This window comes from Phascolarctos cinereus, unplaced genomic scaffold, assembly GCF_003287225.1.
Source record: "Phascolarctos cinereus isolate Bilbo 61053 unplaced genomic scaffold, phaCin_HiC Scaffold_4;HRSCAF=312, whole genome shotgun sequence".
NCBI lineage: Eukaryota > Metazoa > Chordata > Mammalia > Diprotodontia > Phascolarctidae > Phascolarctos > Phascolarctos cinereus.
The window spans coordinates 464,958,002-464,984,430 of record NW_027555847.1 but is presented as its reverse complement, the minus strand read 5'-3'; the positions used below and the strand labels follow the sequence as shown (position 1 = coordinate 464,984,430).

General features: G+C 35.5%; 1 protein-coding gene across 1 annotated transcript; it reads left to right on the top strand.

Moving 5' to 3' along the window:
- On the top strand, positions 1–23,791 carry MCMDC2 (minichromosome maintenance domain containing 2). Its single transcript, XM_078153379.1, is given in 13 exon segments — positions 1–94; positions 197–292; positions 295–326; positions 548–607; positions 839–1,034; positions 2,361–2,483; positions 2,608–2,712; positions 3,204–3,332; positions 13,068–13,305; positions 13,777–13,982; positions 19,064–19,230; positions 21,321–21,500; positions 23,645–23,791. Coding segments are annotated over 13 exon segments (1,773 nt in total).
- The last annotated feature ends 2,638 nt before the right edge of the window (positions 23,792–26,429 follow it).

The window sequence follows — 26,429 nt, the reverse complement described above, 5'->3', positions numbered from 1 at the left end:
ATGTCTAACCTAAAGCTGAAAGAGGCAGCCCTTATCTACCTTGACAGGAGTGGAGGCCTTCAGAAATTTATAGATGATTGCAAGCACTATAATGGTATATTCATCAAAAACAATTTTTAATGGTTTTTTAGACTGAATACTTCAAAATACACTGTGTGATGATGATGATGATTATTGAATTGATGTTTATTTACAGATTCAAAGCAAAGTTATGCTGTATATCGGTTCAATATTTCAATAAATCCTTCTGACATTGTTGAACTGGATGCAGTTCTTGGAAATCATATTTTACACAACCTTTGAAAGCTGCTCAACTTTTTCAATCAGTAAGCTAAATTTTTTTTTATTGCTTTTTGGTGAGGCAATCGGGGTTAAGTGACTTGCCCAGGATCACACAGGTAGTGTCAAATGTCTGAGTTCACATTTGAACTCAGGTCCTCCTGACTCTAACACCAGAGTTCTATCCACTGTGCCACCTACCTGCCCCTTAAAGACAATTTTTGTTGAATCAATTTTTTCTTTGTAAAATTTTTGTTTTCAATTGCAGGTTTGTTTTGTTGCTGTTAAAACTCTTTGCTTAATCAAACAGTTACAGACTGAAACTCAAGTAAGTTTTTTTTTAATATTTAACAGAAACAAAGCTAAAATGCAATAGTTTTAAAATAGCACTTACAGAAATGTCTGGTCCCATTTCCAGATTTTGTTAAAATCACTATTTTTCTCAAAACTCAATGTAATATTTTACAATTATATATTTTATTTTCTGCTATCTTAAAATTTTAATTCATATATGTTTTAATATGCAGTTTTATTAATATAGTTTTCATTTTTTAATCAGATTAATATAGTGCTGAAATTAACACATTTGCCTCTTCTGCCAAGTTATGCGCTTGACCTTTGTGAGTTTCCATTTGATTACCTCTCTCAGAGGTTTTATATGGTACAAGGAATAATAATTGCAATGACAACAGTAACTAAATATACACAAGGAGCAAGATTCCTTTGTTCAGATGAAACATGTCCTCTTTCTGAAGGTACAGTATTCAAAATAAGGAGCTAAGCACTAGTTAAGTTTAGATCATATTATGTCGTTGGAGTAGCAATGTCTTATAGTAAGATAAAAGTGCTGGTTTTGAAGTCAGGAGTCACACACATAGTGTGACCCGTTTGGCCAGGAGTAAATCACTAACTTCTTTGATCTTCCATTTCCTCAATTATAAAACAGGAATAATGAAGATAACAGCACTTGCATTATTACTTAGCTCACGGGGTTATTGTAAAGAGAATGCATATAAATTTTAAAGTGCTATATAAATGTGAATGTTTGGGTATTTTTGGACCAGCCGTCTAATTTCTTGGGTATGTTGATGTTTAGTTGATTCAGTTGTGTCTGACTCTTCATGACCTTATCTGGGGTTTTCATGGCAAAGATACTGGAGCGCTTTGCTATTTCCTTCTCTTCAGTATAGAGAACTCCAAATAAGGAAACTGTGCTACCTGTGTTTACAACACTGAGAAGTTAATAACTTACTCATGAACTCACAGCTAGTATTCATTTGTCAGAGGCTGGACTTGAACTCAGGCTTTCCTAACTTTAAGACTATAATGACTATCTGCACTAATATGTGGTCCATCAGTTTATTAATTGTTATTAGGAATGAAGATAGTGAATTTCAGCATGCCTCAGTGCTCTTTTTTCAGTAGGTACATGTGCAAGAGCAGACAGGATCACATTCTGAAAACTTCATAAAGATTTTAATAATTTTATTTGTTCCTCATTGTCAAAATCATGTCCTCTCACTAATTTCTACTTATAAATTTATTTTGTATGATCCAAAGATGCATTTTTTTACATGTTCAAAAAGCATTGAATGTGTATCTGCCTAACAAATAAATCATGATATACAATACAGAAAGAGAGTAGTCTAGACTAGAGCATACAGAAGGCTTGCTGGATTGAAATCAACAGTTTTCCATAGAAAAGAAAAGCTATTTCTAAAAGCTTGTTCTCTCTCAATACCCTCCCTGGTTAATCTTAGAGGGAAGAATACAGGAGATTTGAAAGCTAAGGATCTTCCTTCCATATATATCTACCTAGACCCCAAAGAGGAAATAGGCCCCAATAGTAAATTAGTAAATAGTAAACAAAATAGTAAACCTCAGTGCCACACTAAAACTTTAGGTAATTAAAATAAAAGTAAGGGTTTTACTTTGTCTTGTTTAATCAGCAGCTGCAACAAAAATACCATTGTATGACTATCAGCTCCCTACATGCAATAGGGCAAATTTAACATAAATTTTGAATGATTATGGATAAATTTCTAAGCCCAAAAACAGACTTAATTTATGTTTTCTTTCAGGATTTCAGTATATAAGAGTGCATGTGCCTGGTGCCACAGAATCTACAACAGTGAGAAATGATTTCTCATGTAAGCTGTGTAACTCCCCACTTCAAGAAGACAGGAAGTTTAGAGTACTTGGTGGTAAAAATATAATTTTTAATTTTTGAATAATAACATTTAAAACATATTTCATTACTTTAAACTTATTGGTGTCAAAATTAAGTTTGAAATATATTCCAATAATAACTGTGTTCTTTGTGTTAAGATAAACAGATAGCTGAAATAATTACAGCAAAGTCACTTATTGCTTTTCAAGGATGTCCCAATAATCAACCAGTGAGATTTCAGTCTCTTACAGTTTTCCTAAGAGGTAAGTAAGCTTATTTTGAACTTAAAAAAAAACCCTATAAAACAAATAACTAAGTTGCTTAAAGGTCCTTATACTACTTGGGTGTTTCTGTTTTTTAAAAAAACTTGTAAATTTAAGTTTTCTTAAAATTGAATTCTTCTACTCCTTGTAAACCTTCATTGGGCTTTGTTCTGTAGTTTTACAATCACCCAAACTTCTTGTAGAATGAGGAATCAGAGTAATTATTTCACTTTTTTATCCTCCTGGGTCAGAGTTTTATTGAATATTCAATATTTGCTCCTTCAAATTAGTGCTTCAATATAAATAAATACTAAAGTTCATTAGCAAACTTTTTTTACCTTCTCTCATTTATAGACAGTAAAATAAATAAAATCATCATTCTTCATAGCTAGTTCACCATAAATTGGTACTAATTCTGAATGTCTTAGGTATATGATATTTACAAAGTTCATTTAATGAATAAATCTTTTTTATTTACTTCATAATTTTAGATGAATTAAGCAATAAAATCAAAATAGGAAATGAATATATAATTGTTGGAATTCCAACTTGTGTTAAAAACTCTTCACAAAACGTTGTTTGTATAGAGGCCAACAGCATAAATTTGTGCAGTCCGAAAGGTAAGAAAAATGTCATTGTCATAAATTTTTTAAATATTTCAATCGATAAATATTTATTGAATTTTTACTATGGTAAAAGCATTAAAGTTCTATTCTAAGACTTCATCATAGCATAAATGTAGTATTCTTAATAGAAATTCCAACAGAGCATAAGATGCGATAGGCCCTGCCAAGCTGAGAAAGCTTTCCATACAGTCTTGGCCAGAGATTCTGTAATTCTTTTCAAAGGACCAGTCTAATTAAATTCAGGGAGATTCATCAGCAGAGGGTCACCAGGTAATTCATTTTTAGCCACAAAAACTCATGAGGACGGTTTATTAAGCTGTACAAGCCTTAAAAATCTCTGCAAAATTTCTATGCTTTTAGAAAATTGCTATGGATTTAGGAGACAGGCTTGGAATTAGAATAAATACTGGGTACTCCACACAAATTAAATCATGGATCAAAGTATTAAAGAAACTAAAATAACATAATAAAACTTCATCAACACCTGAATTATAATATATCACTTCCTCCAAGAAGCAAAAAAGTATACTTATAAAAAAATTTACCTTATAAGCCTTGCCAATAGAATTTTAAAATATATTGTTATTATACTTTTTCCTTTATCTTACCAAAAAGGTTAGAAAAAGTCAGGGAGAGAAGAGTTTACCTTTTCAGGAGACTGTCTAGGTAAATCATAGAAACACTGCAAAACCTCATCACTCTTTAACAGAACTTTTCTAATTCAATCCAATTCAACTAGCATTTATGAAGCACCTACTAAATGCAAGGCACTGTGCTGAGTACTGGAGATACAAAACCAAAATAAAAAACAGTCCCTGCCTTTTGACAAGTGATGGACTAGAAGTGCAGAATGAGACATACTGTGTCAGACAGCTAATATGTGAATTTATTTTGTTTGGTTATGTTTGTTACAAATGAGAACTTAGAGAAGTATGGTAGGGATAGTTGGGGGAGAACTTGGTGGTAATTACAGTGATGCTGAAGAGAAAAGAACATCAATGGAACATTTTTAAAATACACAGAACAGAGCAGGAAGTTCAGAAGGGAGATAAAGACAAACAGGATAATTTTGTTACTGTGGTTTTAAATCTAATATTAATTTTCTTTTAAACTATAAAAGAGAAGTTCATGATTTCTTATATAATATTCTTTCTTTTCTTTGTATGGTGAAATATGGATATTTGTTGATATTTGTCAAGTTCTTAATAAAAAAAATGTAAAACAAAAACTGTCTCTGACCTCAAGAAGCCTACATTCTCCTGGAGAATTCTAATGGAATTTTCTACCCTTCCTGTAGAAGCACTGGAACTTGGAGGGGTATTTGCCATTCTGCAGCACAAATCAGAAGTAAGATAAGTATCTTGCTTCAAATACCTGAACGAAGGACACTAGGTTAGAGAAGCAACAAGATGGGATCTGAAATCCAGCAGGGAGAAAAGGTAACTAATTAGGTTTAAATAAAGTCTTGCTATTAATTAGATGTCTGCTTAAAACCTCTGGCAGACCACAACTGAGAGTAGCTTCTTTTTACATTAGACCTTGGCAAGAATCTAATTTACGGTCAGAGGTGGCAGAATGAAATAGCATGTCACAAGGCAAAGAGGGATCAACTAGCATCAATCAACTTGCATTTATTAAGCACTTACTATATGCCAAGCACCTGTACTACAAAGTCCTCAAAGCAGGAAGTAGACAAACAGGCCCTTGTCCGTGCAGAGAACTACCAGGAACTCAACATAGAGCTGAGAGTCTTGTTTCTAGCAAGTATGGGCAAAGGCAATTTTTCTGACTTGAAGAGAGTATTTTATATGCTTCTTGCCAATGACAAGTAACAAAACAAATTGATGTTTCCTCCTAGAGGGAAAGCTAAATGAGCGAAAGAAGCACTGCTCTACTCTCCAGATTATTAGTGAGAATGAAGCATTACTTAAAAGAATTTAGAAATGTTCTGAATCACTAATATTAAAAGGAATGCAAATCAAAACAATCCTGAGATTTTACTTCATACCCTACAAACTGGCAAAGATGACAAAAGACGGGAATAGTCAATACTGGCAGGGATGTTGGAAGATAGGCACACTACTGCATTGTTGGTAGAGCTGTCAATAAACACAACCATTTTGGAAAGCATTTAGTCAAATGCTTTTAGTCAAGTGCAAACAAAGTCACTAAAATGCCTATACCCTTTGACCCAGAAATTCCACTGCTAGGCATATATCCCAAACAGGTCATTGACAAAAAGGCTCTGTGTGTACTAATATATTGACAACGGTACTTTTCTGGGGTAGCAAAGAACTGGATACAAAGTTGATGCCCATTGATTGGGGAATGGACAAGCAAATTGTGATACATGAATGTAATGGAATGTTACTATGCTGTAAAAAATTATGAATGTGATGAATACATCTGAGTATTATCAAGATTTACACAAACTGATACCAAGTGAAATAAGCAGAGGGCAGGCAAGAAAATTATATAAGCAGTGACTACAACAATGTAACTGGAAAGAACTGCAAAAAAAATCGAAATTCAAAGTTGCAAAATTACAATGAACAAGCAAGGATTGAAAAAAGAGATATGAAGACCTCCCCAACCCAGTCTTTGCAGAATTAAGAGATCTACGTGTGATACATGTTTTACACATTTTCTGACTTTTTAAAAATATATTGATTGGTTATACTGCTTCATTTCTATTTTTGTCTTTAAAAATATTTATTATAAGAGATGGCTCTCTGAGAGGGGGAGGGAAAGATGTTGGGGAAATTATGGTGATTTAAAAAAACAAAAGATCAATAAAGACTTTTTGTTAATTTAAAAAGAATAGGGAACATATCAGAGACAGAAAAATAAAAATAAAATTAATAGACAAAAGGGAATCCTATCTAGTGTGAAGAGGTTGGAAGGTTGATGAATGTAACAAGAATGACCAATGAACATTTGAAGCTATATAATAGATAAAAGTCTCCTTAAGTCACAGGATCATAGAGTTAGAGTTTGAAGGGACTTCATAGGCCAACTAATCTAACCCTTCATTTTACAGGTGAGGAAACTGAGTCCCAGATAGGTTAAGTAACTTACTCAAGGACTCATAGGCAGTAAGCAGCAGAGATGAAATTTGAACCCAAATTCTCTGACTCAGTACCAATATCCTTTGTACTGTACCACACCACATCCCTAGCAGAGCTAGACCCTCCGTGGAAGAAGTAACTCTTTTTTATGAACAATTGATACAGATTTTTAGGAGCCACCAGAAGAGGTCATCCAATAATCAAAACAGACAACAGTATTGATGGTTGGTAACTTCCTGCTGAGGACTACCAAGGCACCTATTATTTACATACACACACACACAGGGAAAGAGAGAGAGAGAGAGAGAGAGAGAGAGAGAGAGAGAGAGAGAGAGAGAGAGAGAGTAACTGAGGGAGAGGCATTAACCATTTGGGGTTTCAACCAATAATCAGATAAGCACAGGAGCCCTGGGAGTGGCAGCACCTTCCACACCACCAGATGTACTGCCAACCCAGCCCTCATAGACATCATCTAGGGAAGCAACTCCTGTAAAAAGGGGCCAGCCATCCCCATTAAGACCTTCTGTTTAGTCAATAAATATTGACTACATACACACTATTTCTTTGCTTTGAAAGGTAACAGTTGAATTCAATCAAATGATTGTTACTGCAAAGGCCAGCTTCCATTTTCTTTCTCTTAAATGTAACATATGAGCCAGTTCCAAAAAAAAAAAAGAGTAAGCTATTTAATAAATACAGTAGAAATTTTCAGAGATGATTTAAGTAACTAAGGCATGGGTCAACAACCTATAGCTTGGTGCCAAAAATGACAAGTTGTACCAGGTCTAAGGCTTATTTTCAGAGACTGGAAAGGCGATTAATCTGTCTTATTCATTGTCAACTGTTTAGTAGCAAGTGTTTTCTAAATGGATAGTTGTGAGTTAGACCTGCCAGCACACCAAAGGAATGAAAGATAGCCTGTGAAAGTAAAATGTATTATATCATAATGAAGTTTATTAAAAGATACTTGGAGTTACCAGAAACCATGAATAATAAGGTTAAGAATGTGGCTGCTGTTAGAGCTCTGGCCTTGGAGAAAGGGGGACCTGAGTTCAAATCCGACCTCAGACACTTGATACTTACTAGCTGACCCTGGGCAAGTCACTTAACCCCAATTGCCTCACAAAAAAAAGAATGTGGCTGCTGTCTCTCAGTACTACCCTGTATAAGAAGTTATCCTATATGATCTGTGAATTTCCCGTGCCCTATGCCAGATGATGACTCAGTCCATGTGAAGAACATGTAGACCCAGTTTGTAGGATGGCAAAATGGCTTCCCAGCTTTCCCCTTATAAAGCAGAAAAAAGACCTTTCTGACTCATGTTAGTGATGCTTCATGAATTTCATTGTTTTGCAGAGATTCTAGGGCAGTGACTGATGGGGAAGTAAGGTGTTATGTGTTGATTCTGTTCCCAAATCTATTCTTTGGAATTTGAGCATTCTAGATGATTGAGAGGTTTAAATGGGGCAAAATCTGGCTAATCCTGTACCTGTCCTTGAAGATATGTTATTCATTGCTTAGAATGGGGCCAATTCATAGCATTGGGTGAGATCTATAAGACATTGCTTTTCTGTATAATTCCAAAGCTGAGGGCATCAAATGGCAACAATTTTTTTTTAAAGTGCCATATAAGTTTGTCCATGATCTAAATTTCTTAACTGCCCTGAGTCAGTCTCCAAACGTTAAAAGTGTATTATCCATAAAGGGTGAGAAAACAGGTTAACACTTAGTACTTAATATATATTGGTCTATCTCTCATCCATGAAGTGAATCATCAGACAAGTACAGAGGAACTAAAAAACGTTTCTGCTACATGAAGGACAATATTTAATGATATACATCCTGTCAATGCCATTCTGACTATTTGTGACAGTCTTTGCTAGCAGCCCACCAGAATATTCACTTGCTATCCCATTCACCACTTTCTAGAATCAGTACAAGTTCAGCATTCTTCCTTATCCTGCACATCAGAACAAAAGGCTGTAGAACTTACATTACTTTTTATACTTTGTTGACCTCAGAAATAGGGTATGGTTTACAGTGCAGAAGTGCTTAATTGTGGTAGATGCCGATAGAAGTGACTTTTGTCTCTAGCCTTTCCTGGCCAGTCCATCAATCATTTCCAACTACTTTGAACCATAGTGGCTTTCTCAACTTCATCCTCTGCCTTCTCTGTATCTTCATAAATGCAGTTTAAATAGCCATTGCCTCCCCACTATTTGGAAACAAATAAGCTATAGAAATATTAGTAAGTAATATAGGTGTTTGAGCTGGAAGAACCTAGATATCATCTGGTACAACTTCCTCATTTTTAAAAATTAAAAAACAGAGACCCAGAAAATACGTGACTTTCCTCAAGTCTAATGGGCAGTAAGAGAAGCAGGATTTGAACCCATATCCTCTGACTCCAAATGCAGTTTTTTCCACTATACCACGTTGCCTGTTTTCTCCTTTTATTCTAATTATATGTATCACTGGTTCAGAAGAAAGAAATAGTTGCTTGTTAAATAGTAAATGATTTGGAAGAATTTTTCCCTCTAAGTACCTAACACTAACTTTCACTCTAGGGGAGGAGTTTGCAAATTGAGTAGGATTTGGTCTTATGTATATTAAGTAATTTGATATTTTCTGATAAAAAATATTTTAAGTAGAGGGTAATATTTTATTAATCAAATATATATGTAAGAGTGAGGGTCTACCCCTATTCCAATTATCACAGAAGGCCCAGATATCTCAGTTAAATTTTATCAAAAGTAAACTGGGTAAGAATAGTTCCTTAATTATCTTGAAAAGATCACTGGGACGTTGGGTCACTTGATGAAAGCAGATAATGCCACACAGAGAATATCTTGTGATTGGTTGAAAAGAATTAGCCATGTTGTAGGTAGGTAGTGCAGTGAATGGTGGAAAAAAGCTGCTGTTCAGTCATGTCCAACTCATCATGACTCCATGGACCATACTGTCTATGGGGTTTTCTTGGCAAAGATACTGGAGAGGTTTGCCATTTTCTTCTTCAGTGAATTAAAGCAAACAAAGATTAAGTGACTTGCCCAGGGTCACACAGCTAGTGAGTGTCTGAGGCTGAATTTGAACTGAGGTCTTCCTACCTCCAGGCCCAGCGCTCTATTCACTGAACCATCTAGCTGCTCTAGAGTCAAGAAGAAAATAAGTACAAATATGGCCTTAGACACTCACTAACTGTGTGACCTTGGGCAAGTCACTTAAGCTCTGCCTCAGTTTCCTCAACTGTAAAATGGGGATAATAGCTACCTCACAGAGTCATCATGAGAATCAAATGAGATACTAATAAAGCACTTAACTTAGTGTCTGGAATACAGTAGGTGCCTAACAAATTGTTTCCTTCCTTCCATGCCTTGTGGGGCTATATACAAAAATAGCAAGCTAGTTTGGAGCTAGTCAGTACAGTGGTAGTCAAATCCAGTGATGAAAGACATCTGAAAGGGAGTTACAATTGGGAAAGGAACTAGTTTCCCTTCTTCTTCAACCTTGACCATGTGACAACCTTGTGATCTGTGAAAACTGGGAAGATCTAGAATGCACATCATTGCTGGTAGCAATGTCCATGGAACAACAATGGTTGATGGCAGCATATGTATCAAGAGCACAAAGATACAGCAGAGAAAAGCAGATTTAGGATTCTATAAGGCACTGAACCTCAGAGCGCAACAGAGAGATACACCTGAGAGGAACTTTATGAGGACTTCATAAAGGACTAAAACGATTTCCAAAAATCAAGAGTTATGAGTTTGCACTGAGGCCACATGGACTCCCTAAATTTGAGCCCACTCTGCTCAGGGACCTTGTCTGTGCAAGGGGATGGTGTGCCCACAGTTTGAGAGGAATATTTAACATTTCTTGCTATAGCTACTTAGTAAATAACCTTTCTGAAAGCTTATTAAGTTTGTCTGATAATCAGTGTGGAACACGCTAGTGGGGCTCATGAGCAAGAGCACAAGAAACTCTAGTAATCCTCAGGGCTACACTTAGAATCTTGAGTATGTGGGGCAGCCATGCTCTGGGGACTTGGCCTTCTAATAATACAAGTGGGAGTCGTGGAAGTAGACCTCCAAGGAGTTACTACATACACTATTAGAGGATTGCATTTAACGTTTCATCGACATCTTAAATGTGGTACATAGTGTAGTGGAAAGACTGCTACACCACCAGTGCAACCTTGGGCAGGTCACAACAGTTTCCTCATCTTTTAAATTAGGAGGTTGGGCTAGTCTTAAAGGTCTCTTCTACTTAAAGCATCTATAGTAATCTTATGTATTTGTTAGTACCATAGTAATATTTTTGAAATTTATATTTCATTAGTTCCACGATGTCTATTCCTTTTTTTGTTTCTGTTGACTATATGTGTAGTACATAAAGCGATCCATCCATATTCTACTTTCTCATTTTTATAAAATTGTGATTAAAAAATTATTTAAATGTCTATCAAGGGTATCTCTGATAAAAATATGAAAGAAAGGGGCAGCTAGGTGGTGCAGTGGAAAGAGAAGCGGCCCTGGAGTCAGGAGGACCTGAGTTCAAATGAGGCCTGAGACACATGATACTCACTAGCTGTGTGACCCTGAGCAAGTCACTTAACTCCAATTGCCTTGCAAAAAATAAAAATGTAAAAAAAAGTTTAAAAAAAATGTGAAAAGAGAATGGATAGGCTTTCCCAAACTATTTTCTAAGCCACACTACACTATTTGTTATATACATGTGCTACAATCCTTTGGCCTATTTAATTTCTTAAACCTGAGCCATATTTTCCAACATAGTTTTTCCATTCTACTCTATGCGTACCTTCACTTGAAGTCACCAGGCATCAAAGTAGATGCTGACAGTGTCCTAGGTAGCTTTTTTTTTTTTACAGAAGGCCTTTTATTGACTGTTATGACTTCATGGTTTGAGAAGCTACTGAATGAATTTCTGCCTGTACAAAGTATGCTAACTAATGGACCAGCTCCTTTGTGTGATTGGATTTATTTGTCACTTATTACATACTGAAACCACAAGTGCAATCTTCATTTTGGGAGATTCTTTTCTTGAATTAACATTTAAATTCAGTGCAATTTTTTGTAATCCTTTCTGCTTTCATATTGAGTTAATAAGTTTCCTTTGAAGCATAGACTATTTTAACTCATCCACATGTCAAAAGTTTAACAGGTTTGACTGGGCTAGCATTTGCTACTAAACGTTGAGGAATGGGTAGGAGAGACTGATCTGCAATCCTTGAAATTAGCTTCTCAAAACTAGGACACTTGGTTTGGAGGACTTTACTATGGTCTTCTATCATTTGCAGTGATATTTTTGTATCATCTATAGACATCTTCATGTTGCCCTTTTTGCCCATGATCATTGTGAGTTCCATAAGACAAGATAACCAAGTGTCTCATAAATGCAATTTCATAAAGACTTTGGATGGACAATGAAATTCCAGATCCTTTGTTTGCCTTTCCAAGGAGAACCTATGGGTCATTTTTCCATTTAGCTACATTCCACTTACTTCCTTTTGCCTTCTGGTTTCATCTTTTGTAAGACTATTGATATTGGTGTGGTTCAGTTTTTCAGATTGTATGTCAAGTCACTGGTCATTTGATAAAGATCTTGCAGACTGCCAAAAGGTAAATTAATATTTATAGACTGTCTGAAAAATATGTGATCCTTCCTGTCCTATCTTCCCTTTGCTGATACAATATTACTGTGACTCTGTAGAAGTTGAAAGGGGCCACACAGGACTGAGTGCCATTTTTAATTTTTTTCTTGATTTAATGGATTGCCTCTCCCAAAGTATTTATCACCTCGTGGCCAACTTATGGTGATGAATCTGTTTTCACACTCAGCCGGGTTGGTTCTCAAACAGAAGAGTCAGTCTGTTTTTAGCACTATATTCAAAGCATTGAAGTAAGGCTGTATGTAGAATTATATTCTTTAAGTTGAGAAAATCAGATTATTCTCTCATTTCTTTTCATTAATTCAAGAATACATGATTTCACCTTCTTCCACTGATACAGATTGCAACACCTTTATTTATGCCTTAGTAGGCATAGTGTTTTTTTTTTAATTTTTTAAGGGCTTTTAAGAGCCTTTATGGGCAAAAACAATTCTTTAACTGGTAGACAACCCTCTGCTAATGATCTTCCCAAACTCTGTAAGACTGGTCCTCTAACAACAGCCATGTCCATCCATTGTCAAAGCCTGTACATAAAGCACTTTCACCTTGGAGGGATCTGCCAAAACTTGGATTATCCTAGTACAGACTTCAAGGATCCATAGTCATCTCTACACTATAGTTTAACTTTGGAATGGAACTTGAGTGGCAGGTGCTTTTAACACATCAGATAAATTATACAATACCTATAGCTTATGCAATTTTCATGTCCTCACCTAATTTGCATTTTTTCCACAAGAAATAAAATCAGGTCATTATAGCCACAGCAATGAATCTTTCTTTTTACAAAAGGATTTATTAGAATTTCACATCAGCTAATTTTGTAATTTTGTGTAGTATTGGTACGAATGAATTAATAAATATGGTATCTTTCATGATATTTAAAACTTGGTACCAGTTTTAAATAGAATGCTCATAACACATTTTCATCATTTTAAAACACTATTTAATAGTTATGTTAATATTTACTTTCAGCTCCTTCTGGTATTAGTGACAACTTCAGGTATCTCCTGTCCTTGACTTCAAGCTCATGCTGGAAATTTACAGCTATACTAGCCAACATTTTTGCATCACAGATCATTCCTCCAGGGACTTACAACATGTTAAAACTTTGTTTGCTGATGAGTCTAGTACAGACAAATGATAGAAACAAGGAAGTTGAAGATTACGTGGACATTTTAATTGTAACAAGTGATACATTACTTGTAGACAGGTAAATGCATTATGTGTTTTTAAAATTATAGTCTGAGATATTAAAAATATTAGTAAATTTTTTCACTAAGCATTAATATAGAATAACCTTAAATTATTTGAATATGAAAACATTTGAAATCCTTTTTTAGTGACAGAGAAAGTTGTTTAATTTTTTAAAATGAAGCTAAGATATAAGAAATGGTAAGTGACAGAACTGAGATTCATACTTAGGCCTACTGTCTTCACATCTAGAGCTGCTTTCACTGACATTCTTTCTCCCTAGTGCTATGACATCAGGTAAAGGAGAAATTACCTCTTTTTATCCCTCTGAGTCAGTCAAGTCAACCATAATCCAAATTTTTTTTTGATATGCAAACTTTTGTATTCATATAGGATATGACAAAAGTACAAGAACAATATTTTCTAAAAGACTTATCATTCAATGAATATAACTGCCAAAAACAATATGAATGAAACTTTTTTCCCCTAGGCTTTTGAACTTCTGTGTATGTCTTGTGCCTCGAGGTATACGTCATCCAACATCTAGTGAAATTTTTCCCACTCTGTCCAGAGATAAATATGGAACTGGAGTTGCTAGCATTCAAGCTTGCAGTGCCTTGCTAGCCAAAGATGGCATCTGCTACATAGGAGACTTGTCATCACACAAAAAAGATAAACTCGAATTGCTTCAATCTGGTAGGTCAATATTTTTTTAAGTAGTTGTTTCTTGGTCAACTTACACATTCAAATTCAGGGTCCAATAGAGATATGGGATTTAAAGAACTGAAACAAGTTCTAAATTTTATGAATCCAAGTTATGGAATCATGTTCTTATGTAAGCAGGACTCCAAAGAGCTGATCTCCTAATATACTGTGGAAACCCTTAGTACTCAGAAGTGTTAACAGAGAAGTCAGATTAGGATATTGTACTAAAAATGAAAACTATTGTATAGTTCAAAATTGATCTGTTAAGGTTAGTGCTGTGTGAAATGGAAAAGTATTCTGTAGGTTAGCTGGCCCTTTAAATTTCAGATCTCTTGTAGATTCAGATAGTTTAGAGCCAGAATTGCTCCCACTTCTTTCCTGTTAGGATGAAAAAGGATCATTATCCTGAGTAAGATTCCACTTTGAAAGCCCAATTTTATTTAAAAGAAAACTACTAATTACCTGGTTCAAATCCAAATTCCACCATTAACTAGTTGTGTGATTTTTTTTAGTAAGTCACAACTTCTTCATGCATCAGTTTTTTAATTGGCAAAAGAGGTTGATCTATGATGTCCTTTCCAATTGTAAAATTCATGATTCTATGTGCTATTTTTTTTTTACTTTAAAGTTGTGCTGATACCTTTTGATTTTTTTTTCTCTTCACTGATCATTTCCCGGGATATTCTCTCCACCTTTCTCTACCCTATTGAACCTTTCCTAGTAACAGAGGAAAGCAGTTAAGTAGAACTGACAAAATAATAGCATTGGCAACATCCCATACTCATAGTTCCTTGGCTCTCTACCAAGTGAAAAGAAGTGTGATCTCTGAAACCAAGACTAGGCATTGCAATTCATCTGAGATTAGCTGCCTTTTAGGATTGTTTTTGTTCATATTACTGTAATTGTTGTATATATTGCTCTTCTGGTTCTGTTTATTTCCCTCTTCATTCATTTATAAATGTCTTTCTGTGTTTCTCCGAATTCATATGTTTCAATACATTCCTATACCTTATTTTGTCTTAGAGGTTATAAAATTGTTTTCAGGTTTACCAACAGCATATTAGTATTGTGTTCTTTGTTTTAGAAGGGGTTGTTTTATGTTACTGGTTTATTCTTTACTAGAGCCTCTTATAAATGCCCCAAAGAGGTAGAAGACAAAAAGAAAGGTCCCATATATAGTCAGATATTCCAAGCAGCACTTTTTGTGGTAGTGAAAACCTGAAAACAAAATAGATGTTCATCAGTTGAGGAATGGCTTAACATTGTAGTACATGAATGCAATGGAGTATTACTGCACCTTAGGAAAAGATGAATTTGAAGGATTCAGAGAAGAATAGGAAGATTTATGTAACTTGAAGCAAAGTAAGCAGAACTAAGAAAACATCTGATAGTTATCTAAAAGAGATTTTCTTATCCTTTCTTAGAGAAAGAATATTTAGGTCAGGGAAAGGATATGCAGCAAGATTACAGCATTGATTCAGTAGTCGTTCAATGCTTATACTGCTGTTTTGCCAGTCAGAAGCCTGAGGGAGGATCTACATGAAAACTCATGCCATTTTTTTGTATTAAAGACACCAGGAAGTTATGTCAATGACCTGAGGTTTTATCCTCTCCTCACCTCCAGTGAATTAAGTCTCAAGAATGGTTTCTATATCCTTTAAGGAACTAATTTAGTCTACTTTGGGCAAGATCTTAGGATATTGCTACCACCACATTATAAATATTTGTTGTTATTTAGTCATTTTTCAGTTGTGTTTGACTCCTTGTGACCCCATTTGGAGTCTTCTTGGCAAAGATGCTAGAGTGGTTTGCTATTTCCTTCTCCAACTCATTTCACAGATGAGGAAACTGAGGTAAACCAGGTTAAAGTGACTTACCCAGGGTCACACAGCTAATAAGCGTCTGAGGCCACATTTGAGCCTGGATCTTTCTGACTTGCAGGCCCAGTGCTCTATCCACTGTGCCACCTAGCTGCCCTGCTGATATTACTCTATGTGATTATTTTAGGTTAAAACAGTTTTTTGTGTAATGCTACAACACAGAATACATTAAGTTATCTTCATGATTCCCTGGATATTTATAAAACAAGATATAGAAGGTTATCTCAAGGACCATCAGTAGTAGGGTCAGCTGTAAAAGTTATTTCAACTTCAAGAAAAACAAACTTTTAAGTTTCCGTTATTACAACTTCTAAAAAGAACCGTTTTAAATCTTAAAGGAAAGGTCTAATTTCCTCCTCACACTCTGCCTGCACACACACTTTAATTGGGAAAGTTTGAGGCCTGTTCAATTTACTCCCAAGGAAAATAACAGCAAGTAGTAGGATTATTCTCCTTCCCCCTCCTCTATGCACAGATAGGTACAATTTCACATAGATTCTCACGATGATAGGAGAGGAAACATTTCCCAGACAATTGACAGATTTTTAAAAGCTTGGCAAAGCATTCAAATAAGCAAATTAATTCCAAGGGTATTCAGAGACAAAGATAGAAGGAAGGCAACAATTGGAATAAAAATGGAAAAGATGTGTAAAAATTTTTATGACAAACTACTTTCTCTATCAAGAATAATGGATTCAATACCACAGTCCTAGATGTGCTTATAGGGGAGTAGAAATGTCACTAAAGAGAACAATGATGGGAAAGATTAGACTGAGTGTATATAAAGGAGATCTGTATTTGACAGCAACACAAATGTGAGCATGCTGAAGGATTGATATACAAGGTATTTGAAGGAGAGGTCGATATCAAAAGCATGGAACAAAATCTCAGAGGGAAGATAATAGGGTAATAGGAGAGCCAATGGTACTTATTGAATGGAGGGGGAAGAAGTGACATGATCAGACCTTTGCTTTAGGAAGATCAATTTGACAGCTGAATGGATGTTGGACTGGAATAAGAAGAAGCTTGATACAGGGAGACTAGGTAGCAGACTATTGCAATAGGCCAGGCGTGAGGTAATGAGGACCTGCACTGGAGCTGTAGCAGTACCGAGAGAGAAAGGAGTGTTTATGAAAGATGCTATGAAAAGTTAAATCAACAGCACTTGTCAACTGATTGTATGTAGGAGGGGTAAAGAAGACTGAGGAATCAAAGGCTGACTATGTTGTCACCCTAGGTAATTGGAAGGATGGTGACACCCTCAACAGTAATGGGGAAGTTTGTAAGAGGGCAAAGTTGTGGAGAAAGATCATGAGTTCAGCCAGAGACTTGGGGGACACTTGTGATTAATGAGCTTAGTTAGAGAAAGAAATTGCACCAAGTGAACTATGAGAGAAAATGTCATAAAAACATAAAGAGCTGAGGGAGTCAAGAAGATGGTGATTGATAGTGGTAAAGACTGCAGAGATATCAAGATGGAAGATGAATGAGAAAAGGCTATTAGATTCAGTAATTAAGAGAACACTGGTAATTTTGAAGAGAGCAGTTTCAGTTGAATGATGCTATCAGAAGCCACCCTATAGAGAGTTAAAAAGAGAGTGAGGGGAAAGGAAGTAGAACATTGATTGCAGACTCCTACTTAAGGAGTATGGCCTTAGCAGAGAACAAGCAGGCTTTTGGAAGCAATATTCAACAATGAACCATGTCTTTATCATTTCACTATTGCCTGAGAGATATAGAGAATATAAGATATTCTCTATGTTTGTTGATTATAAAAGAGCATTTGATTCATTAGAGCAAAGCTCTATCTTATAGACTTTTTCTTTTTTCCTTCACTTTCTTTTTTAATCTTTTTTATTATCTTGAACCTGATGTCATTAATAAACATTTTCTTATATAAAGAACAGAAAAAGGATTGTATATGACAATGTCAATCTCTTTTACTTACAACTTGTTTTTTTAAAGTATATATGAATTTTATCATAGTTCTCACACAACTGTGCTTGTCTATGTTCCCTTCTAAACTTCCTACCCTTTACTGTGTATTTTTGTTAATGTTTCATTGACGCTCCTTTTCTTTTTTATCACTATCACTAACTCCAATATTCCCACACATAACTAACTCCCCCAAAAGGAGCCCTTTTCTATAACAACAGTTTCTAAAGAATTAAAAATGAAAATCACACAGCAGGCAATGAAAAGGTACGTGGCGGGTATGAGCAGGCTGCAATAACCACTAAGGAACTTAAAGGATAGAAGTTAAAGATATCACCAAGGAACTGTAGGATAGGAAGAGCAAATGGACTTGTCATGTGGCAAGGGCAAGGGATGACAGATGAACAACAGTACTTTCAAAATACCGGAAGTGAGAAAGACCTGCAGCACACACTGATTGGACCCTGTGTGGCAAACTTATGTGGGAACATGGACAAGAGTCACACAGCATAGGCAAGTGTGTGTGGGTCAGTCACAGATCCATTTAAATATTTGAGAGATTATACTTGTTCCATGATTTGGGAGAATATTGATCTAAAATGATAGAAATCAAATTTGTCCTCAAACAAAAGATGACAAAAGGTACTGCCTTCCCTTCTTTACAGAGGTTAGGGACTGTGAATGTGCAACATACTGACACTGTCAGACTCAGTCTGACATGTTAGTTTTACTAAGCTACTTTTTTTTTCTTCTCTTTTTTAATTTTTTGGTACAAGGGATGTCATTGGGGAGGGAAAAGGAAAGAAATTCTTTTCAGAAATGAAGGTAATGTTGAAAACAAAAAAATATAAATAATAATTTAAACTTGGGATTTTTTTTCCTTTTGGGAGGGCAACACTACCCCGCCCCTCCCAACCTCCTAGCTGGGAAGAAAAAAAACCAGAAAAAACAAAACCTTTGTAACAAATATGCATACTCAAACTCTAGTGTGATTTCATTAGTGTGTGTGTTCCTTCTACTGATGCAGATCTTAGTCCCTGGCTACTCCTTAAAAGGGTAGCTTCATGAGTTGTTGTGGTTAAAAATACTGTTTATTACTTGGTAGTCAACCCTCTGGTAACTTTTGCAAATTTGGTAATGCTGGTACTTGGATTGCAGAAACACAATCCAAGAACCCACAGTGAGGCATGGGATCAGGGCTTTAGAAGATTAAAGTATTATTATTAAAACACAAATTATTAATATGTCTGGACTCAGTTTTAGAAAGCAGAAGCATTACAGTGTATATTCCTGGAAAGAAGTATGGAGATGGTGATGATCAGCAAGTTACCTTTTCAGTTCAGTCCAGCTTTTGGTCTTTTATTGATGTGGACTCATCCTCAAAGAGACACGTACATAGAAACAGCCCTTTAATTGGTCAAGTGGTGAGTTAACCTTTTTTCTTATAATGCTTTGCAGTGAATTTAGTTATAGATTATAATATATATTTAATCCTTTCAATATAAAATTATTCTACATCTTCAAAGCATTACAGATGAATAATATTAAAATTGGGATTAAAAACAATTTCAGCCGTATCCAGCTATTTTGAACAGGTAGTGAGAGGAACTGTAATGAAGGGTAAGAGATGAGGTATAGACACTAGACCTATGATTTCCCTAGTATGGGTGACTCCCTATGAAGAAACTGCCTTTATCAATGCAGGTCAAAAACTTCCCTGCGAATTATAATCTTCAAGAATTGCCAAGGGATGAGAGGTTAAGTGATTAGTCCAGAGTCACATAGTCAGCATGTATGTTTCAGAAGCAGGAATTATATGCAGGAATTACTGATTTTGAGACCAATTCTCTGTCCACTGTGAAACATTGATTCTTGAAAGATAATACTCAACATTAATAAAGAGTGGAAAGAATCTAATAGAAAATAAAAATTTTTGCACTAGCAAAAGAATTGAATGTGAATAATTGCTGGAAATTAGTTACCTTTAAGGTTAGCCTTAAGCAAAATTGTGAAGAAAGCAAAGTTATTTCGTGCTGTCCTCTTCCATTTTCAGAGCCCCATCCCAGATACTTAATGACTTCATGTTGTTCTCTGCTACTTATGGTCCCTTCAGGAATTATCCAATCTTGACCTGCCATTCTTGGCAATACCCTAGGATTCAGTCCTTCCTCACTACCTACTACCCTACCCCTACACCCAATCAAAATTTATTCATTCTATATTCCATCTCTACCCAATTCTTTGATAAGATAATAATAGTTTTATACTGTTACTATATTATCCCTCCTTGGTAACATAATTAATATAATTTCTGAAGATAGTGCTTTAACCTGGTGTTTCCCAGCCTGTGGTCTGGAATCTGCAAACCTGTGTATTCACTAAGCTTTGACATTTTGATCTTTATATTGCTCTAACAAAACATGTTATGACTCAATAAAATAAAGACACTTTCTGTGGACTGAGTAAAGCATCTCATAATCTATGTATGAATGTTTTTCAAATGTGTCAATGCTAAAATATAAATTCATTTTTAAAGTGTTGCTGAATTCTGAGCAGCTTTTTGTTTTTCTCAATAGACAGATATTGATAGTACAATTACAATTATCTGAGAGTGTACCTGAACATATTTTTATGAGAAAAAGGGGCTTCATAACAAAGGAAGAAAAGTTGGGTTGCTTTATCACAAATGTGTGTTTCTAATGGTGAGATTTTTAGGCAGGCTAATGGAGTGGGGATGGTGGAGGGCATGTTGAAGGGAGATGCTATTTCGGGGAAGGACAGTCTTTGGGGGTCTCCCAAATCACACTACAATTATTGCTGCCAATTTAACTTATTCATAGGGCTTGACCTTATGCTTGTTGAAATTCTAATATTTATGTGTAAGGCAACTTTAACACTTAATAGTCAATACTCTCAAAAATTCCTTTTTACATAAGCTTATCTTCTTAATAGAAAAGTTAGACCAATTAAATACATTAATGCTACTATACTGCAGATATGTAGGAAGCATGGAATAGTAGATAGAAGGATGGCCTTGGAGCAAGCAGTGCTGGGTTCAAGCCCTGCCTCTGACACATGGTAGCTGTGTGACCATGAGCAAATCATTAATGGCTCTCATTTATGTAAGGCTTTAATATTTGCAAAGTTATTTGCATTATGTGTGTTATTTGATCTTCACAACAACCTTGTAAGGTAGGTGCCATTGTTAGCTCCATTTTACAGATGAGAAAACTGAAGTTGAGAGCAAACTATGTCTTGCCGAGGGTTACACAGTGTCTGAGGCAGGATTTTAACTCAGGTGTTCCTGACTCCACATCTAACGCAACAACCACTATGCCACATTCATGGGAAGAATTTCTATAAAGGGAATTCCTTATAATTATGAAATCACAAGGCCAGTCTAAAACCTGAAAATATAATTTAGATTTTAGTAGTGACATGGTATATTTCTAATTATATGATTTGCAAATTGAGAAAATCTTGAACTCTCCTTTTTGCTTATTATTTGACATAGGATTTCAGTTTGATTCCAGTTAACCTCATGGATGCATTTGGACTGTTGATTTATTGTAATGAATCATCTCCTTGCCACCCAATTCTTCCTTCTGTTCAACACAGTTTAAAAAAAGCCATTGATCCTGAAAAGGTGCTTTATGAAGCTTCTAAAAAGTTTACAGAACAAGATTATGAAAAGGTAACTGAATAAATGGACTGTATAGAAGACCTCCCCACAATGACCCTCAGATTTTAAAACTGGGCTTTCTTTAAAGATTTATTTCTCATCATTTAGACTCTCCCTGCCCTTCTTTATTCTAACATGTATTTCATTAATTTTAAGTGCTTGGTATAGAACCCATTTCCCAATCTCTTGTTTTTAGTATGAGAATATTAATGTATTCTCTGCAATTAATGTAATAATATTATCTGTATCAGATAAATATTGACATTTTCAGGGGTGGGTTTTTGCAAGTCTATTGATTTTTAAAACTATAAAGCACCTAATCAGCATAACTTTGATGGTGTTTAAAAAAAATAAAAACAGAATAAAATGTCAGAAAACACAATCTCTATATGATTGTTTTCCATTCTGATTCTAGGGAATGTCTAGCTTTTTACAGGTCTACAAAGCTTGACAAATCTAACTGCTGGACAAATAATCTATATATTTATAAACAAAGACATGAAAATTATTTTTCAAAAATTATTAGCATTGCAGAAATTTTATTTGATTAGTGAAACAAGTAATTATTAAAACCAGTTTTCTAAAAACCTTGCTTCATACTCTACTATGATGAAAATAAACTTGATATGCTTAGAGAAGGTATTTTTGTTTTGAGAGGGGAATTGATATGAATATGATAATGATATTTGTAGCTTCTGAAAGGGTTGGAGATTTCACTATTAAGTTATTTTGATAGAAAATATTTCCATATTGGGATAAGAAATCTGGCCAGGGTATAGGTGGACCTTGTTTAGGTTCTGTGAAATATTGCTTTTGGCAAAATGTTACAGGAAATAATATCATATGAACAAAGGCATGGATGCAGAAATGAGCATGTCAAGTGAATTGTGAGCCTACCTGACTAAACTGACATTGTCACACACTGACAAGTCAATAGCTAGGTAGGACGAGTCTGTGAAAGATTGCTAAAGCCAGGCAAACAAATTTAGACTTGATATTAGGGATTGTTTCATTTTTGTATTCACAGCACCTAGCCTAGAACTTGGAATAGAATGAATACTTACAGTGTTAGGTGGGTTATCCCTATATGGGCTATTTATCAGGACTATGACATAATAAAAGTGGTGTTTTGGGAAAATCAGGCTGGCAGCAGCATGCAAGATAATTTGAAAGAGAGATATTAGCTAGGAGGCAGTTATGGTAATTCAGGTGTGAAGTTAGGAAGGCCAGAGGTTGTCATAAGATTTCTGTATTTGTCCTTTGTTCTTGAAGAGGACTATGACACCAGGGAGATGACATGACTTGCAATTAACTTTGATTTGAGTGAGGGAGGGCTGTGCAAGATCACCAGCCTCACTTTCTCCTCCAGAACCATCTGGGTCCAGTGACCAGATATTCATCAGGACTACTAGAGAAGGCCCAGGATGCAATGGGAGACCTTGGCCTTTTTAAGCTAAGGTCTTTTCAGGTTCTCACTTTGAGTGAGGTAACACCCATTCAATGAATAGGCCTCTTTCAGAAGTGAGTCAAGGGATGACCCCTTTAACAATAATAATAATAATAAAATCAAACTGGGAGGGGAAGACCCTTAAGAATTACTGGCCAAAAGAGAAAGTTACTATTTACATTTACTCTGAGCGAAGAGGGCCTAAAAAAATTAACCATGAAGTGGTGCTCAGGCAGGGACCTAGGAGTGAATTGGGTTTAAGGCCTGGCCATAAGATCATGGAATTGGAAGGGACCTTAGAGACCATTTAGTCTAACCCCCCTCATTTTTCAGATGAGGTAACTGAGGCCCAGAGAAGTTAAGTAACTTGCCCAAGGTCATATAGGCATAAAGTGGCAGATCTGGAATTTGAACTCAGGTTCTTTGATTCCCAACCCAAGGCTCTTTCTATTGTACCACACCAATAAGAAGTAAGATTGATGAGGAAAATGACTTATCAGATTCCAAATCAAATTCTCTTTCTTTGTACTACATCACACTGCCATTCTTCATTTTATTGAAATTAAACAGCAAACAAAATGCTCAGTGATTTCATACCACCTCTAGGAATTAATTTAAATTGTGTAAATGAATATTTGTTAGAAATAACTACTTTGGATTTTATACAATTTATAAAGCTTCAATCTTTTTAACTGTTTTTAAATTTTAGCTAATTGCTTTTGCAAAGAATCTGCATGTAGAGATCAGTTTGGAGGCAGAAAAAATGATTCATGGCTATTACCTAGCAAGTCGCAGAATCAGGACAGATTCTATACATGGATCGAAGCTATCAGCATCAGCACTAAAATGTTTGTAGGTATTTAATTTTCATATTTTAAAGTCTTGATTTTAGTAGGTATCTTATGTCACATACTAAAATGTTAAAAGATCTCTCACAATGGTAGATTCATCTAAAAGGCTTTACAAAAGGACAGTTAAAAACTATACAGGAATGAAAAGGCCTAGAGAAGTTGAAATCTATGTCAAGGAAAGGAGAACCCACATGGAAGAAAAAACAGATCCACTGAAATATATTCTAAAGTCATCTCCATTTTTGAGTTCTTCAGCTAAATACAATTCAACTGAAAAGTGCAGAGAATATAAAATCCTGCTGTTATTATTTGTTGATTATAATTTTGACAGTGAACAAAGTGCAGATTTAAAGGCTCCCCTTTAAAAAGATTTCTCCTGTGCATATAAGACCATATAAGGTTTCTTGATGAATGCAACTACAAATATAACTGTCCAACAGCTTCCTGTTATTAATGTTAATTATGCCACAAAATAAAGGAAAGGAATCTGCCACTATCCTAAAGGATGTCCACTGCAGGGTTCAAATGAAAGAGGCATTCCCAATTGTGGAGGCCTTCCACAAGCTCCTTTTTTGCAGATATTGTGCTAATTTCATCATGCCCCAGAACAGTTCCATGACAATTCCAAAGAGACCAGACTAACGATCCATATAGGGAAAAATAACTGGATAAAAAATGCCTTTTCTCCAGACTAAGGCAATTGGAAGCTAGTACTTTTTTTTTTTTAGGCAATTGGGGTTAAGTGACTTGCCCAGGGTCACACAGCTAGAAAAGTGTCAAGCGTTTGGTCTGAGGCCAAATTTGAACTCAGGTCCTCCTGACTTCAGGTCCAAATAAGCTGCCTCCAGTAGTACATATATCTGTCACTTTTGAATAATATATAGAGTTTTAAGATGTTTTCTCAAGTTCAATAGGCCTCTTATAGTGTTTTCTCACTTCATTTGTAAACTTTCTAGGAATTTTCAAATGTTCAACTGGCATAGATCATTCATTTTAATATAAAAATCATTGTCAATTCTCTAAGAATTATTAACAGTTCTCTTGAATTACTTTTATCACTTCATTTCATTTTGAAATATGGAAATAGGAAAATTAATATGACATTGAAACACCATTTTATTTCAATTATAGAGTACTTGAAATTGAAAATGACTTGTAATATGAATAATACTGGAAACAGTAACAATCATACATATCACACAAAAACAAAATGTTTTAGTATGGTTGAACCCACGATACTTAATATTTTCAAATGATAGAGGAAATAATACTTCTTCAATCAGAGAATATTAAAGTAGGAAGAGAACTTACAATATTTAGTTCAACTTCATCATTTTAAATGTGAGTAAAATGAAGTCCAGAGAGTAAAGTGATTTGCCCAAAGTATCAAACCACAGCTAGTTAGTGGCAGATCTGGTACTAGAATCTAGGTCTCTTCTTTCTGAGTATTCTTCCTACTTTAGCTTGCAAATACTGAGACATCCATATCTCTTCATAACGTATTTTTCTTTAAAGTAGAAAAGTATTTTGAATTAAAAATATCAGAGCCTCAATTTACATATTACCATATTGATTTAAATAAAACACAATTGATTTTACTGTGATGATTCACACTGGTTCACATTATAGTTAGAGAATCAAATGATGAGTAATTAGTATAGGCCCTGGAATTTTTCTGCCAAACTCTCCCATCCCCCACATATACACATACAGAATTACAAATTTAAAAACTCTTTTTGCTCTACTAGGGAGGAACTTGACAACTCTTGCACTACTGAGACTGAGATAGATCTTCACATTTGTAGAAAACTGGAAGGAGAGTTTAAGGCTGGATCTGTAAGAAGCACTTCCAGAAAAGTTTTTCCTTATTGTAAAGATGTTAAAGATATATCAAATAAAAAAATCTTGTTCATTGACAGCTAATTAAGGAGAGCCAAGATGGTGGAGTAGAGAAGCAACTCAGATGACCTCTCCCAAATTCCTTTCCAAACAAATCTAAAATAACACTTCAAATTGAATTCCAGAATGGCAGAACCAGTGAAAGTCAGGTGAAACAATTTTCCAACCTGAGACAACTTAGGAGGTTGTTAAGAAAGGTCTGCCTCACTGAGGTGCTGATTGAGCTTGGAGTGGCAGCACAGAACAAGCAGCACAGGCCATGCCAAGGTACCAGCAGTGGGCCTTGGGAGAACTCTCAGCCCACAGACAATGTGGATAGGGGTGGGGTTGAACATCTGGCTGGAAGGAGACTGAAGGAAATCCTTTGCTGGCATAGTCCCAAGGCCAAAAAGAGTACTAGTATCTGCAGCCACAGGGAAGAAGGGGCTCTGGTCTCGGTTCCAGGGAAAAGATGAGTGCTTGTGGTTACTCACAGACAGAAAGGAGGATTAGCAATTGCAGCTGCAGGAGAGTAGGGGACCTGGGCACAGACCTAGGGCCAGGAAGAGTGTAGGTGGCTACAGGGAAACAAGATCTTTTCCTGGGTTAAGACCAGCACACAGGCCAGGAAAGCAGTGACTATTCCTCTCTCTAGATCATTCCACCTTACAAGCATTGAAAACCTACAGACCCCCAGAACTTGCTCTGAAAATAGCAGCAGAAAAGGCTTGAAGTTTGGGACACTGCCCCCTCCACCCTAGAAGC